Source organism: Zeus faber (genome assembly GCF_960531495.2).
Source record: "Zeus faber genome assembly, chromosome: 15".
Lineage (NCBI taxonomy): Eukaryota > Metazoa > Chordata > Actinopteri > Zeiformes > Zeidae > Zeus > Zeus faber.
The window spans coordinates 8,228,661-8,246,160 of record NC_137194.1 but is presented as its reverse complement, the minus strand read 5'-3'; the positions used below and the strand labels follow the sequence as shown (position 1 = coordinate 8,246,160).

The 17,500-nt window shown below is 46.1% G+C and overlaps 1 protein-coding gene across 3 annotated transcripts in view; it reads right to left on the bottom strand.

The window, feature by feature from the left end:
* samd11 (sterile alpha motif domain containing 11) overlaps nucleotides 1–17,500 on the bottom strand; it is a 65,273-nt gene that overhangs the window by 30,275 nt on the left and 17,498 nt on the right. For all 3 annotated transcript variants that reach the window (XM_080014526.1, XM_080014528.1, XM_080014527.1), the window contains exon 4: nucleotides 7,021–7,130. In XM_080014526.1, the coding sequence (XP_079870652.1) occupies nucleotides 7,021–7,130 (110 nt within the window). The remainder of the gene's footprint in view (nucleotides 1–7,020; nucleotides 7,131–17,500) is intronic.

The following is a 17,500-nucleotide window of genomic DNA, read 5'->3' as shown; positions in this document are numbered from 1 at the left end:
AAAGGCTCTCATGTTCAAGCACACGCGCGCAGGCACACACACACACACACACACACACACACACACACACACACACACACACACACACACACACACACACACACACACACACACACACACACACACACACACACACACACACACACACACACACAGACAGCCTAGTTGTCTCTTGAGCCGACCTTACTCAAGACACTGTGTCTCCTGAGCCGGTGCCCGAGGGCCAGAGATTTGAAGGCGGAAAGCTTTTAAAGCCAATTAAACGGGGCTTCTTAGAGCTCTGGCGCTCCCATTTAATGCCAAACCCCGGGTTCCGCTAGCGCCTATGCTAACAGCTTTTACTCCCACCGACGGCGCTGAGAGTCAACTTTGCCACACCACTCCTGTCGCCCTACTTGTAAACACTCCTAATGAGTCACTGGTTCGAGAATCAGACGCCATGTTGGAGCTTTTAGTCACCAACCCAACCAAATAATACACTGATTCAGTAATGGGAAACTAATACATGAAGTGGTGGTGGGAGACGGGGCTTACTGTTTGTTTCCCCATTTCTTGAGAACCGGAGCTTGATCGGGCCTGAAATGTTTATCCTAAACCAAACTCACCCCAAATTGGGAAACCCCACCGAGACCGTCCGAAAGTTTGGACCCAAACCCGACCACCAGCAGCTGCAGCCTGAATAAAACCATTTAACGTAGAATTTTATCACCACTTCTTCATTCACAGTGGCATAAATAACGACAGGCCCTGATAAAGATCGCCGTTATTAAATTTCAAATGATGGGTGAAGATGAAAATGAATCATCAAAATCATCAAATTTCAAGGCAATCCAGCCAATAGCCCGTCCATAAATCAGGTTTCTAATTCATCCAAATCATCATTCAACATTTAAGTCGCTCTGAATTGCCTTTGTCCATGAAATGTGCTGTAGAATGAAACTTGCCTTGTTTAGTACAGGAACCTTCTGCTGCTGCAGCACAGATCCCACGTATCCCAACATTTATATGTCGTCATAGGTCCAAGACGCAGGAAACTCAGACGTTGCTCATTAGATTAAGGTAGAGCATCTCAGTGGGAGTTGAGGGAGTTGAACTTGATGGGCGATCTGACAGAGACTGACAGCAGAGCCCCTCCCGACTCCTACAGGTCTTCTCGCTGTCACTCAAACCAGGTGGTGCCTTTGGGCGGGTTTATGCAAAGGACGGCTCCAAGATGAGGAATCTACCCGACAACTGGGACCAAGCCCAAAACACAGTAAAAGCTTTTGTATGATTATTGACAGATTTAATTTCTCTCAACCGCTATCGGGCACCTTGGAGGCCTGTTCCGCAAGTGAAACCTATATCAGCACCTGCTTTGTCTACATAGGTTTCTAGTTCCTCCTTTCCAGTTACCCTCAATCCTTCTTTCTTCCTCCTTTCCCCGAGATGAAAGACGGACGAGAGAACCAGGGAATGGACGAACAGTGGAGCAGGACAGCAGGACCTTTGCCGCCCTTCTCTCATCTGCCGGATAAAAAAATTCCTCTCTCTCTCTCTCTCTCTCTCTCTCTCTCTCTCTCTCTCCATCCATCCATCCATTTCCACCCCGCTCCCTCGTCGCTTACTCGTCCTCCTCGCATTCTCTAGCTGCTTCCTTCCCGCGGAGCGTAGGTGACAGCTCAGACAGCCCAGACTCCCTAATTCCTCTCCCACTCTGTTAATCTGTCATCTTTATCAGGCTGGGGAGGGGGGAGGAGGGTGGGTGGCGTGGGGTTGGGGGGCTGGGGGGCGGGGGTTGTGGGGGGTGGGGGCGGAGGAGTGGGGAGGGCCGCCAGCCGCGGACCCCCCCGATCAATCTCCACATTACAGCTGACAGAATGGTGCTAATAACTTATTGATCTCCACTCCTAGCGCCGGGGCCTCCGCTAGCCCTGAAAGCCCCATCATTGATTGGCTTACGGGGCCGACGCAGCTGGGAGAGAGGGGGCTGACGTGGGGATGCGTGGGATGATGGAGGTGGAGATGGGGAAGAGAGGAGCTTCCGCTAGCGCCGCCGCCGCCACGCACGTGCACACATGCGTGCGCGCACACACACACGCACACGCGCACGCGCACGCACACACACACACACACACACACACACACACACACACACACACACACACACACACACACACACACACACACCGCTTCATACAGCGCTCTGATGTCGATCTTCCTCCCTCCCTCCCTCTCTCTCTCTTTCCAACATTGACCTACAGCAACGAGGATGATGAGAGGATGGAGGGGGAGGCACACAGCGATGAAGAGGTATATGTGAGAGCGGAAACAGAGTGTGTGTGTGTGTGTGGGGGGGGGATAAAGTAAGAAAAACAGATGGCACCCGGTGTTTTTAGAATTCAGCTTGCTGCTGTGTGTTTGGATTTTTAGACAAATTTCTGTAAAACTTTACAGATAATTGGTTTGTTGGTTTGTTTCAAAGAAGATACGAAAAAGCTGCTTCACCTGAATCGTCACAGAGACAGGTTGCCTCTTATACGAAGGATAAGTTTTAAAACCACGATGCCCTTTTCCAATTGCCGCCCGAATTCATCTCCACGTTAAGCCGTGATGAGTTTGGGGATTCATAACTGGCATTTCCTCCCAGTGTACGACTGTAATGTCAATAAATCTGATTAAGTCTGGAATTTCATCATTTTTAAAGAAAAACTCCCTCTTTCCCACAATCAGTTTGGAAGCCGCTCTTGTACAAATATGCTCGGTTGAAACTTCACACACACACACACACACACACACACACACACACACACACACACACACACACACGGATCTAGAGCAGACATTTAAACCACATATTCAAAGGTGCACACACACACACACAAATATGTGCTCAAGCCCAATATGTGCTCAGACCAAAACCGCCGCTGCGACTCCCAACCACACACACACACACACACACACACACACACACACACACAGGCCCTTAACTGCCTCCGGGAGTCTGAGAGCAGTATGCAGGGGCGAGAGAGGAAGGAACAGAGATAGAGAGAGAGAGAGAGAGAGAGAGAGAGAGACATTAAGAGCAATGTCATTGAGAGCAGATATACAGTTGTGTGCAAAAAGTGGGGTGAAGGAGAGAGAGTGATTGAGAGAGAGAGAGAGAGAGAGAGAGAGAGAGAGAGAGAGAGAGACAGAGAGAGAGAGAGAGAGGGGCGAGAAGGGGGAGAGAAAAAGAAACAGACAGACAGACAGACAGACAGGGAGTGATGGAGGGAGGGACAGGGAGACAGAGAGAGCAATCCAAAAACACCTTATCCGTCTGGTTCGGAGCCTCTGAACCGCAGAGCCACAGTTTACAGTCTCCACAGGCAGCCAGACTCTCAGCGCCGGCGCCCCTGCTCTCCTCCGTCATCCCCCCGTCCTCCCCTCCCCCTCCTCCGCTCCCCTCGCGGAGCCTCTGAGTAGCCACGAGGCGAGGGAGCGAGAGCGGGATGAATGGGTGGAGGGGGAGACGGGGGAGGAGGAGAGGAGGGAGCCCTCCTGTCTGTCCCTCAGATTTAATTAACGGCCCACTCCGGCACAGAGACGACCCAGCGAGCCTGCTTCCCTTTCTGACACACACACACACACAAACGTGCGCGCGCATGCGCACGCACACACGCACACACACGCACGTATATGCATGCACACATACATACACACATAATGGTAGACACGTGCAAACACACACACACACACACACACGCACACACACACACGCACACACACACACGCCGTCAGACTCACACTCAGACACACACACACACACACACACACACACGCCGTCAGACTCACACACTCAGACACACACACACAGCCGCCCGTCGCCACAGCCGCTGTCTGTCCTCTCTTGATAGCGGCACCACAGTGATTCATCTCTCTTTCCTCTGTCTTGCTCTCTCTCACTCTCTCTCTCACTCTCTCTCTCTCTCTCTCTCTCTCTCTCTCTCTGCCAATTCTCTAAACTTCTCCACCACGAGCAGGGAGCAGTCTTTCCTTGGCTTCTCGTTCTTTCTTTCTCTTTCTTTCTCTCCTCCGTCCTTTCTTTGTCTTTCTTTTCCCTTTGTCTTCCCAACCTGTCATCCAATCCTACATCCGTCTCGGTGTCTTTCTGTCTCCCTCCGCTCCCGGTCTGTCTCTCTGGCTCTCCAATCTTTCCCTGTCTTCCCTCCCTCTTTCCGTCTCGCTCTCTAGACGCAGCCCGGCAGTGGAAGCTAAACATTTAGGCATTTAGCTTAGCCAAACACTTTGGTTTCGCTCAAATAAGAGAGCTGTCGGACGTTGCCGAGTAAACACAATATCGCACAGCGTGGGAATGGAGACAGCTATGGCTATAGTAATAAAAAAAAATCACCGCATTTATCCCAATTTACTAAAACAAACAAAGGCAACCCCCCGCCCCCACCAAAAAAAAAAAAAAAAAAAAACACGCAAAAGCGTTCCGTCTCTGTGTGCCTGCGTCGGGGTCGGAGGTGGGCCCGCCGTCGCATTCATCACTGTGACAAAAAAATGTCATTTCCCCTGCAGTTGCTACACAGCGAGTGATACGCCAACGTCAACAAATGTGGAGTTTTCGTGGAAGGCATGCGGAAGACACTCGCTGTGTTGCATTGTGCTCGTGTCGGCATAAGAGACGGCACCGATTTAATTCCAAGTATCGGCATCACGCCGACACCAGTAAAAAACAAAACAAAACAAAACAAAAAAAAAAAAACGCTGGATCAGATATCAGGGGGAAAAGACTAATAACCCGATCCAATCCCCGAACAGGTCTAGCCTCAAATATCGTAGAAACGGTTTTGCGACTTAACGTAGAGGGAGGTGAAGCGTACCGCGCGATGACAACAGTAGCCATGTGTGGACTGACGTTACCATGACAACAGCAATCAGCTTGCCATTCTGCATAGTGTGCAGTACTACACATACTTCTCACCAAAGGAGGAGAAAAGCTAAGCAGCAGAGCGCGATATTTGTGGGTAATTGAAAGTGTATCGAGGGGCGGCACCAGCCCTGGAAACTTAAATACAACAAACAATAAAGCGCTTGCACAAGCATCTCGTGGAGGAATACAGTTTGTTTATTCGAAGCAGTACCAGAAGACTTCAAGGAAAGATATGGCGTTGGTATTGTTCCCGGCAGATCCTCAAGATGTGCCGTCTCTAGTTTACATGTGGAGTTTACACCGAGCGTGACTCTCTGTAACGGTCTTGTGTTTTCGGGTATACACCTTAAACGCCTAATTTGAGAGATATATGGTATTTCATTTAAATTTAAAGATCACCTTGAGCTGACCTACACCAACCTAGCGCAACTCTATTTGAAACTAAATTTCATATGTGTATGTTGTTTCTGCTTAATTTACATCCACACTCGTGTGTGGTTTTGAGAGTGTGTGTGTGTGTGTGTGTGTGTGTGTGTGTGTGTGTGTGTGTGTGTGTGTGTGTGTGTGTGTGTGTGTGTGTGTGTGTGTGCGTGTGCATGTGTGTGTGCCCACATGCACGTATGTGCGAGTCTGTGTCTAATTTCACTGGCAGACAGAATTAGAGGCAGCGGCTGATCGGATTGGACTTGTTTACAGACACGGCGCGAGCCGCTTAGGCAGCCTGTTAAATCTCCCTTTAATGCTCAAACTGACAGATTTTAGGGCCCTGGGCCCCCTCCGGCGTGGGCCACACTGCACTCATCCACCTCCATGCCACCAGCCACCTCCAGCTCTCCACACCCCTTGAACCACCCCCATCACCCCACCCCACCACCATCTTCATCCCTTTGTGTCTTCCTCTATTAAGATGACTACTCGGGCGCTGATTTCTCCATTAGGCTTAGCAGACGATTAGACTGGTCTTTTGGTGGAAAATCTGTGCCAAACTCAGGTCTAAGACACTAGCTTTGCCGCCTGCTCAGCAGCCTAATGAGGCTGGAGAGACACTCAACTCTAACCTACCAACCCTCCAACCCCCACCCACCCCCAACACCCCCCCACCTGATATTACTGCCACCGTATGGACAATTAATCCTGCAGACGCAGGACATGAGATCAGAGAGAGGGTATACGGACGTGTCGGGTCTGGGACGATTATGCTCCTTGGTGCCCCTCCGGGCTAATGGGTTAAGAGGGGACCGGGTCACAGCCTGGCCAACAATAAGCCATGAGAATGGGGTCCTCTGCTTAGCATGGCATTTTTTTCTTATTCTTCAGTGGTTGATTCATTAAACTAAGGCCCATATCATTGCTCATCGAAAGGTACATGGTTGAATCATCAATGGACTTCAATCGTCAATAGACGGCCAAAGTCAGGAAGGTCACTTGACTTCAAATGTTGATTCATTTAATTAATTCATACTGAATTTGCTGACTCCATTCAGACGTGGAGAAAAAAAAAAATGTAAACGCGTAAAACAATAGCCGGAACAAGCAGAAATGTCTAAATCCTGTAAGTCAATCGCTGAATTTACCAAGGCATAAATTCCACAGAAATTAACTTCTAAAGCCATATTACTTTGATGGGTCCACAATATCTTGGTACAAGCTACTTGACTAATGGATGTGATTAAAATGCTGTCTGAGATCTGTCTGTAAGCTCCCAGAAAAGCTCTTAGCTTAGCACACGCACCATGGTGCCTTTGCTCACATGGAACTGGATTAATGGCAAACAAAGCTATTTATTCAGAGGTAATTTAAAACAGGGTTTAACAGAAATCCTGGAGTGCGGTGGAGAATGTGGGAGGAACATTAAGTAATCGACTTGAGAGCGACCTTCAATTATAAGTAATACGCTTATTGTGAATTTCACCAATCAAACAAATTACAGTACATTAAACGGGTAATGCGATGTTTACATCTGTTAAAGGAGATGTAAAGCGGCTATAGCTTTTAAATTACCGTGCGGCGAGACAGGAAAATGGATCGCTGGATCGATGGATCGATGGATCGATGGATGGATCCAACACACAGAGACGTATTACATATTCACAGCATGGAGCCAGTGTTGGTCCTACCTGTGTGCCCAGAGTTGCTGCTGTGATCGGAGGCGGACTGGCCCTCGGGCATGCCGTGCTGTCTGGTATGGTGCAGGTTGGAGATGATTGTGGAGAGGTCACTGTCACGACTGCAACAAACAAGAACACACCGGCAGAGAGAGAGAGAGAGAGAGAGAGAGAGAGAGGGAGAGAGAGTGTTAGAGAAAATGCACTCCTACCAACGCACCCTATCACAAAGGCGACACCAAAGCAACACGCCAATCAAAGCCAACACGGAATAAGCTCGGAGTGCCGACGTTGGGACAGGGCATGGCTATTACCTTGGATACGGCGCGTCCGGACAGGACCGTTTCCTCTCTACAGCCCGTGTTCCGAGTCCCAACATGTCCCAACTAGACTAACTAGACAACAGGTAATAGAGGGCTGCTCCAACGACCGGCGTCCAGCTCTGAGGTGTGTAATAGATTGTGACAGAAAACCCCATCCAGCACTTTTGGGTCTCATCCCCGCTCATCTTCCACCTTAAGATGTATTAACACATTCACAACTCGTTAGTCACATATCTGCTTAAAACCAGATTAAACTTTTGGCGAGTGTTAATACAAACAAATACTCTTATAGGACAGAGTAGGGTAATATTCAGCATTTTAAGAGTCGGTGAGGGTATAATTTGTTGGGTTCGAGTGATTTCAAGCGCAGCACTTGCAGATTATTGTTCACAGAGCCGGTACAGACCAGAATTGACATTAAATCAACATTTTAATGCAGATAAACAAATAGGGAATCTGTGTGTTTTTATTAAGGAAGGTAGAGGTTCTCCACCACTGGCTTCCAACAGAACCTCTCAGAACAACCTGCACCGTCCTTCAACTCCCAAAGAGAGAGGGACGGAGAAGAGGAGGGAGGGAGGGTTTACAGATTGGCATAGGATCTTATCAGCACCACCCAGCCACACCCTACTCCTCCACCGGCTCTCCTCCCAAAACTCCTCTCCCTCACATCATTGGACACACACACACACACACACACACACACACACACAAACACACAAACTGTGTCATGAAGGTATTTCATCCACAATCTGATTACCATGTTGATCGCATTATAGTGCGTAATGATGGAAAATAGGCGCTTAGCGTTTCCGAGTTTCGCAGGCGTGCATTGAAGGTTCAGTCACAGTGAAACAGCCAACACTTGCTCGATGAAGACATTGTTTTCATTCAACAAGATGTATTTCCAAGAAACTACATGTTGTGTACAGTCATGGGACTGTCAAATGGCGGGGTCGATAATGGCACCCAAAGGGATATTCCAGGAAGCCGAAAAAACGGGAAATATAGGACAATACATCACAGCGGCATGTACTGTATAGTGTGTGAGAGTTCTTGTCCTTTCGGACGAGTACGTCAGACAGATCAAATACTTACAATCACAAGCTTTTTAGACGGAATGCTTCTTTACATGTTGTGCAGCCGCTTTATTGAAACCAGAACCATTTACAATGGGGGATCTGGGATGAGGAGCGCCGCTTTTTGGGACAGAAGCAGTCAACGGTTCTTATTTGTCACCGCTGTGACGAAGCCACACTGTTTGCGGCTGCTGGATTTTGGGTTTTTACAGCCCCGTGATTACAGGCCCCAGCTGTAATGTCAGACTGTCGCCTGCCAATCTGTTTTCCACACGCTAGCGGAGCAGACACTGGGGAGTGAAATAGGGGCCTCATAGCGGCCGCGCTGGCTTCCACGGTTAGCCCTCAGTCACCAAGAACCAGTGACTCAACGGACAGACTCAGACAAAACACGCTTGGCCGCTGGTTGCTCAGTCAGGAGACGCTCGATTTGGCTGTGACTGGAAAACATTTTGGACTAATGATAGCCCTCTTTGATAGCGCAACTTGCTAAAATTAGTAGCTGGGTCTTGCTAAGAGCCAAATCCTTTCCCTTCAAAGGGAGAACGAGGCGACCCCGCCTCTTTACATGATCCTTAGCTCACATAACGGAACAATAAAATAACACACACACACACACACCAAACATTAAGAGGTTCGAAATTCAACTTGATTTCGGTAACCATTAGCGCCTCGCAAAAGCCAACCCTTTCCCATCATTCCCAGTCATCCCAACAACTCCGTCCCAAACTTCTCCGCGGTGCATGTGAGCGAGTGGTGTTACTGTCGCACGGAGACGCAGCCGCTCTCAGCCCCGGCAGCAAGGACATCGTTAGTGGGGTAATTAGTGCACTTTTCCCGGGCTGTCCCGCCCTGGCCTGGCTAATGAGGGCCCGGCTCAGCCCCCGCCTTCCTCCCCTCCCCTCCCCGCTCTCCCCTCCCCCTGGGTGGAGGCAAGGTCACACTGCAGCCCTGGAAGCTGTGAACAGGGGGGGGGTGGTGTTTAAGACCTGGTCGCCTGAGTCAGCGCTCCCTCAGGCTGAGGTTAGCAGGGTGAGGGGGGTGGAGGGTGGGGTTGGGGGTGTGGGGGCGGGGGCGTCGGTCCTGACGTACGCGAGGAAGGGCATGAGCCGTCTTCTTCTTATAGTCCAGGTGCCTGCCGGAGGCAATCATCTCATCCCCCGCTCATCCCTAAACTGGTCAATACCTTCATCCTCAGCCACTGGACAGACGCTGTGACCCAGACACTGGGATGAAGAACACGGTGCTAAGGCTTAGCCACAAGACGGGTCCCCCACAACTTATATCAGATGTACATCAGCGAGACCTTTTAGTTCTTCTGATCCTGGGATATGGATGAGATAAATACACGCGTCATAACTGCCTATTGCATATTTCCAGGGTTCTTGTTTGTACTTTTTACTTTTCTCATTATGGCTTATTCATTAACAGAGTGAGCCACAAGTATTTTGTGCACAGTGTAACTGTGACCAATAAATATGTGACCAATAAAGAATATTGAATAATATTAATTTACAGTTACATTTAATTTAAATGCCTATTGTTTCAAATTGGAGACTCAGTGAAGTGGGGTGCTGACTGTATTTTAGATAGATTAGAATAGATTCGATTAGATAGATGCTTTATTTATCCCCCATGGGAAGTTACTGTGTTACAGCAATAACGATAGTTAAAAGATAGAAAATGGAAAAAATTTGGCAACATAGCAAAAATAGAAGAAAATGAAATTGGCAATAAGCTATGAAATAAATAACTATGAAGCGAAGAATAAACAATAAACCCCTATATCAGCAACTCAATGTGTATGGTGCATGTATGCATAAATATACATTATTTAAGATCATATTTTAGGGATAAGGTTCCTCTGTGTCATCTGTAAACTAAAGCTACTGGAATATTTCTTAGAAGGAAAAATTGAGACCGCCCTCAACCACTATGGCGGAGTCACCATTGATAACAGTTCAAACGACACAACAAAAAGCCTTCTCTCCTGGCAAGGGAACAGACCCACAGAAAAACGCCCCCACCCACTTCGACGCCCCCTCCGACCCCCAGTTACGACATTGGCAAGAGGGGCAAGAGGAGCCGAGGTGCAGGGGGGAGGACGGAGGGATGGAGGTCAGGGTAGGAGCTGGCAGAGGCTCAGCCCACCCTGACGCCCCGTCTCACACAACGATCGGGGGAGAAGTGCTGACAGACGGACAGCGGAGACCAGGGTGAGCGGAGGGGATGGGGAGAGAGAGAGAGAGAGAGAGAGAGAGAGAGAGAGAGAGAGAGAGAGAGATAAACACAGAATCAAAGGTGGATAAAAAATGTGAGTGTTATTGATTGATAGCGAGAGATAAATCTATCTAGACAGACAGACAGACAGACAGATAGACAGATAGACAGACAGATAGACAGACAGACAGACAGACAGACAGACAGACAGACAGACAGACAGACAGACAGACAGACAGACAGACAGATAGATAGATAGATAGATAGATAGATAGATAGATAGATAGATAGATAGATAGATTTGATTTAAACCAGGAGATGTACACACAGTATTTGCATGAAACTCCGAGGGGAGAAGCAGAAATACGGATCCGTATACGTTTATTTTTTGTGCGTGTACAAAAACAGAGGCACTTCTCGGCTCCTCACCGTTGAATTCAAATGTGATTTGCCACTGGGAGCCAGGCGAGCAGGGGGAGTGATGAATAAATACCGAAATAGATACATAAATAAGTAAGACTAGGCCAGGTTCTCCAGGGCTTCCTTGTTGTTCCTCCACTCTACAAGCCCGTGTTAGGTCGATAAGGCAGCCGAGGGAGAAAAATAAAACTACGCTGGATATGAAATATAGAGCAAGGCGGCCATATTGGATCGGACCAAATCACAGCTGATTCAAACTGCTGATTTTCTGACAATCCCTGACACCATTTCGACTGCAATACCTCCGAATAAGTTACAGGACAGCGTGGGGGGGGGAGGTCAAACTGAGTTTTTCTCCCGTTCACTAGGGCCGCTCACACACACTTCACATGACCCCCCCGTCGACCATTATCCTCACATTTCTACACTCGGGTTTTGGAAATGTTGGAAATTTTTTGGAAATCTTGATTGATAGGGCGAAAAACCTTCCTTCAAATGGTCTCCGAGTGCCGCCGACAACTACCGTAACATGCATTTGTCAAAGTCACTTCATTTTGCTTTGAGTACTGTAATGGTGCCTTCAACTTTTTCGAATGGAATTAATAATATTTTAAAGGGTATCGTCCTTTTCAATTTCCATGGAACGGGATGAATGACAGTTATCCGGTTCAACTTCCATCCCACTAAAAATTCAACGGATAATGAGTGAACAAGTAGCGATTCAGTGTCTCGTTTGGAGAGCAATTTATATATTGGGACCAAAGGGGGTTTTTATCATGACCAATCCACTATAATGCTCCAAGGATGGGAAGAAATTACTCTTATTTGATCACATTTATATTCATTGGGGCTTTTCCAAGAGCGGAGACACCACATACAGGGTCAAACTTCTCCATCATCATGGGTAGATTTTTGCCTTTTGACGGAGCGGCACAGTTAACAGATAAATACTGTGTCCCACACATGGAAAAAATGAGCGTATCGCCCCAAATCAACGCCAAATCCACGACTAAATCGCTTGGACTCCATGGTTGCCATGGGAGACCAGTGTAAACAAGTCTAAAACGGACACTTAAATAGAAGCCTACTAAAAAGCCCACGGAACATAGAAGGGGTCTAATTAGCGCTGGAGGCAAGAGTCATTTCCAAGAATTCACACTGTCCATGACCTCTTCCTGGCAAGGAACAATGATGACGATCTTTTATATAAAACCAGAGGACCGAACATCAAAAATGACACACGTACAGTACCAACGTTGCCATTTGGAGAGTTTGGCTCCATTTGCTTTCCTCACTGGCCGAAAAAACGTTCCTATTAACAAAATAGATCAAGGCTGCGACGGCCATGGCATGACGAGAAAACTTTACAAGAATAATGGAAACCCCAGGGAAATATGAATATATGAATTGTAAATATGTAATTTGTTTATATTTTAGATATCGTTATGAACAATAGCATGTCATCATCAGTACATACATACTGTATGACCATACAGTCCCTGATGTGCAACTTTGGTGATTAAACAGAACCAAAATTACATTATATTATCTTGTATTATATCATATAATTTTATACTGTGTTATATTATATTATATTATATTATATTATATATAGTTGTCCGGCAGTGTTTCCTTTTGTGTGTCTACACCCTTATGACATCCTCTCCTATGTAACAATCAGCATGAGTGCAAAAACACAGGAGGAAGTAAGTAATGATTCCAGGGTGGTTGTTGTTGTTGTCGTCGTCGTCGTTGTTGTTGTTGTTGTTGTTGTTGTTGTTGTTGTTGTTTTTTAAGGGTGCGCGCCGTCGCCAGCCGTTCTAATTTCTAATTTCCTAATTTCCTAGTAATTAAGCAGCCTCTCTCACTCAGCACTTTCTCAATCAAAGCCTTGTTATCTGCAGCTACAGATAAAACAGTACACAGGAAGGCTTTTGTTTTGCCCTTAAGACACGACAAACCTAAAAGTTCAACTCCATCAAATATTTAGTCTGTTTAGACACCCAGTAAATCCAAGTCACTAGATTAGTCACTGTCTAGTTAACTCAGTATATTCACAATGGCAGACCTGCCAACCTTGGGAAAAAATTTTGAGTACCACAATAGTGTAACAGGGAGTCTCCGTGGCTCTGACCTGCCGATTCAGATTTTCAATTGTATGTTCATAATAAAATAATGACTATTAAATAACTATTACATTGTCTGACGGTCATTTTGAGTTTATATCCGTGATCGGAGAAATCAATTGCCTTAATTATTATTTGGTCTCATTGGGTCTGTCTGCTGTACGTCAATGACGAACACATCACGTGGTCAGATCACGCTCACGTGATTGGACAGCTGCACATACAGACTAACGCTGCAATTTTCAGTTAGCACGATAGTGAAAATGCCGATTGGACACTGTTTATTATTGTTCATTATTCGCTATGGAACAATAGTAGAACATGAAACTGTCCCTGAGTCCCAATCACAAACAATTAAAGAATCTGAAAATATATCTGATCGGCGGGTCACGGGCAATCGAGCTGAACACCGGCCAATCGATCGGTGCATCTCTATTACCAACGTTTTATATGTTAACATTACAGTCACATTTTTGTGCTCATTACTCTCCCACTTCCTATTTTACCTAAGCAATGCAGCGTCGGTGCATGATAAAGTACCGCTGCGCTCAGTGTGCTGCGTATCGGTGAATGTTGAGTGGGAGGAGAGGGAGGGGAGGGGAGGGGTTACAGAACCACAGGTCGTAGCATCTGGTCCAATCCCAGGGATGTCATTTAAATACCCGATTAATGTACAGTTTTGTTTTGTATTGATTGATTTCAGTAATTATATATATAACTATTTTCTTCTTTTTTTTTGCATTAGTTTCCTACGAAATGCTGAAATTTCATATCTGCGTATTTTGACAAAGAATTTTGTGGTTGGTAGACAAAATGCGTGCCAGTTGGCAGGTCTGCAATTATTAAGATTCCATTCTACCGTCACGATTTCACCAGGAGAAAATCATTCAACATTTAAATTTTATATTGAATTTATGATCATGATTATGATTTAATTTATATTGGATTGATTAAGGATTTATTTGTCTTATCATAGTACAATCCTATAATAGTGTAAAAACACACTAAGTAGTTAATTTTTCACAACTCAGCTGATGAAATGTGGCAAATTTGCATTTTCATCACTACTGCAATCATATATCGGCTTAAAATCCATCAAAAAGCTGTGATCAGGAAAACTATGTAATAACTGTGACAGCCCTCACTTAAGTATTACGAAAGTCAGTTTACTTAAATTATTATTTTGAGTCGGGAAACCCGGTGTGGAGCACGGCGCTGCATTCCTTGTTCAAACCTCCGAACGTGACAGGAGTCTGTCTCCGACACCTAAAGGACCTTCTCTGGGTGATGTCAATCATTTTTGCTTCTTCCACAGGATCATCTCTTTTTGTTTTGTTACGTATTGTCAGAGGAGACGGAGACTCGGTTCCCAGGTCGTCCCTGAGTCGCCCTGTGCTTACTCAGCGGGGACAGCAACGCGCCTTCGTGGAAGTCCTACTAAACTAATCGTCCGTAAAGCCCTGTTGTCATTACCATTAATCTGGTTAGAAGATGCAGCGGGCGGGCTTATAATGAACTTGACAGGTCCTCTTCAAGGATGACGGGCGACGAAGACATCGCTCACCGACACGAGGCGGGGAAATCCTTTATCTCCTGCGCTCACACAAATTAATCCCACAAAATAGGAGGGCCGGGAACAGAGCGTCGTACTGTACGTATCAAGTGTAGCTGAACATGAAGAGCACAGTTCATCCCAACAGCCAAACCTCCAATTAAATCAGACACAATGCCACCACGATACTTCCCAAGACAACGATGGTATCCCGTTGAGGGAGAGTCCGCGATACACGATATAATGGCAGAAAATCCTTGACGATTCTTCACGATATCCGTGTAGCCATAGAAGGAAAAATATGTCAAATAGATTTTCAGTAGCAGGAATCAATGATACACCATATTAATTCGGTGAATCATCGAGGGTGCTCTTGCAATATATCGTGAATTGCAGAATCGCCCGTATCGTGATACCATCATTATCGTGAAAAATGTATCGTGATTGGGTGGATTGGATCGGTGAGTAATCTGACGCGCAAGAGGGCTGGAGTTTAAAAATAAATGGTGATACATGGATGTACGGCCATGCATCGTTAACGATAATCGCATGTGGAGGCATCGCGATTTTTTTTGCCCCACCTCTAGTTAATGAAATACAATTCAAAACAAACAATGTGTTACGTACTGTGCGTGCAAGGAAGCAGAACAACTATTTTTTTTTATATTACTGTCAAATCCCCGAAAAGGGTGTGACGCCGTGCTGCCGCTCGCCGAGACGACGACACGCCCCCACATGTAAACAGCACGGCTCGTATTTTTCATCATCCATCCACCGGAACCTATCTGCGGAGACCCTTCTACGACTCACTTTACGGAGCTGCGGTCAATGGAAATCGCATTTCCGCGATTGGACATCCCATTATCCCTGTTCGCCCGGGCCCTGTATCGGGGGTGGTGGTGGTGATAGTGGTGGTGGTGGTGGTGGTAGGGGGCCGGGGCTGAGGCCGAGACGCCCAGGACGAGCTTCGGCTCCACTGAGTCCGTCGCCTTTTTGAAAAGGGTAAAAGCCTGACGTATTAGTCATAAGTGTTCTTTAAATTCATTATCATCTTAACACGCCGGTGGCGTGAGCGCCTTGGTGTGTGTGTATGTGCATGCGCTTGTGTCTGTGTGTGTGTGTGTGTGTGTGTGTGCGTGCGCATGTGTGTGTGTGTGTGTGTGTGTGTGTCTGTGCTATGGGGGGTGGGGTCCCCTCCTAAACGAGGTTAGTGAAGCCATTTCAAGCCTCACAGTTGCGGCGCTGTCCTCCGTGTCACACGCTAAGTCTTGGGACGGGAGGAAACATCCCCTCCCGGAACGAGGCCGGTCGGCTGCTCGGGACGCGGCCCAGGGACTTCCTGGGGTTTAATCAATGAACAGATTCAGCATTATGCTTTTCTATAACCTCGACTAATCTACGAGCCGTACCAATCTGTTTATGCTACGGACAAGTGAGCACTAAACGAATAGGAGTAATGATATTTGTTACTTTTTTTTTTTTCCTGCGTGGGGGAAAAGAATTATCTTCGTGTCATGTGGCGTGGATTACAGAAATAATCTTAAAGGGGAAGAATTTGTAGGAAGTTTTAATCCCAAATTCTTTTGATTTTGTTTTAGGAGCAAACAGAGAGCCGCGCTGCGGCATCTCAAAGCCAATCTCATTGGGGCTTATTTGGTTCATCTTAATGAGATGACCTTAGTGTAACCCTCCCAACACGCGTGCATGCATGTGCATGCGTGTGTGTGTGTGTGTGTGTGTGTGTGTGTGTGTGTGTGTGTGTGTGTGTGTGTGTGTGTGTGTGTGTGTGTGTGTGTGTACCAGTGAATATGTATATGAGCAGCCTGAGTGAATAACATCCCCACTGCGTTTTACAATATAATTACTATATACCGCTATAGAAAACAACAGCTTGACAACAAATCTGAACGCTGCATCTGACATTAAACTCTTGCTAACTCTCTTATAACCAATACTGTGGCATATTTTGGTTTTGACATTTTGAAAAAAAGTTCCAATTTCACATTGAAATTCAACACACTCTGAAGTACGAATATCCTCTCAACTTTTCTCTTCCATTTCAGCTACATTTTTTGGATAAAATCGAGCTGCATTTACAGTAAATGCCTGGTTTGATCCCATGTGGCTCTTGTGAATAGATGAAAACACACAAAAAAAGAATAAATATATATTGCTAGATAAAAATAAAACGTCTTTTGCCACGGAATGAATAAACACAACATACGCAGAAGCTACACAGATAGAAGAAGATAGAGTAATAAACTGCAGAATCACTACTTTATGGGGACACATTATAATTGTTTTAATATATATTTATATATAACGATACTAACACAACGTTACCATAGAGTTGAATTATCAGAATTTGGGTGATTAGTAAAGTTAAATCATCTTCATTTAACAACTCAACGTTAGTGCTCGCTATATCTTTCACGTTCATGACTTCAATTTTTCATTGTGCTAAAATAAACTATATATTATAATTATAAGAGATTCACATTAAAAATACAGAAGATGCCTTTTGTAGGACTGGGCGAGACGCAGCGTGAGAACCGTTATTAAATCCCATCGTTTCGAAAAACACGAGTCGAAACACAGATTTGTGAGATTTGGCAGAAGAAACACAAACCAAAGCAATTAACACGCATCGCACCGTCCCACTTCCCCTGAAAACAAGCAAAAGCCAAAAGCATCCGGCTCCCGTGTCACTTCAACTTAAGATAGAGCTTGAAACCTCGCCCCGCCTTTTCCCATTTTCTGTTGTTTGTTGGA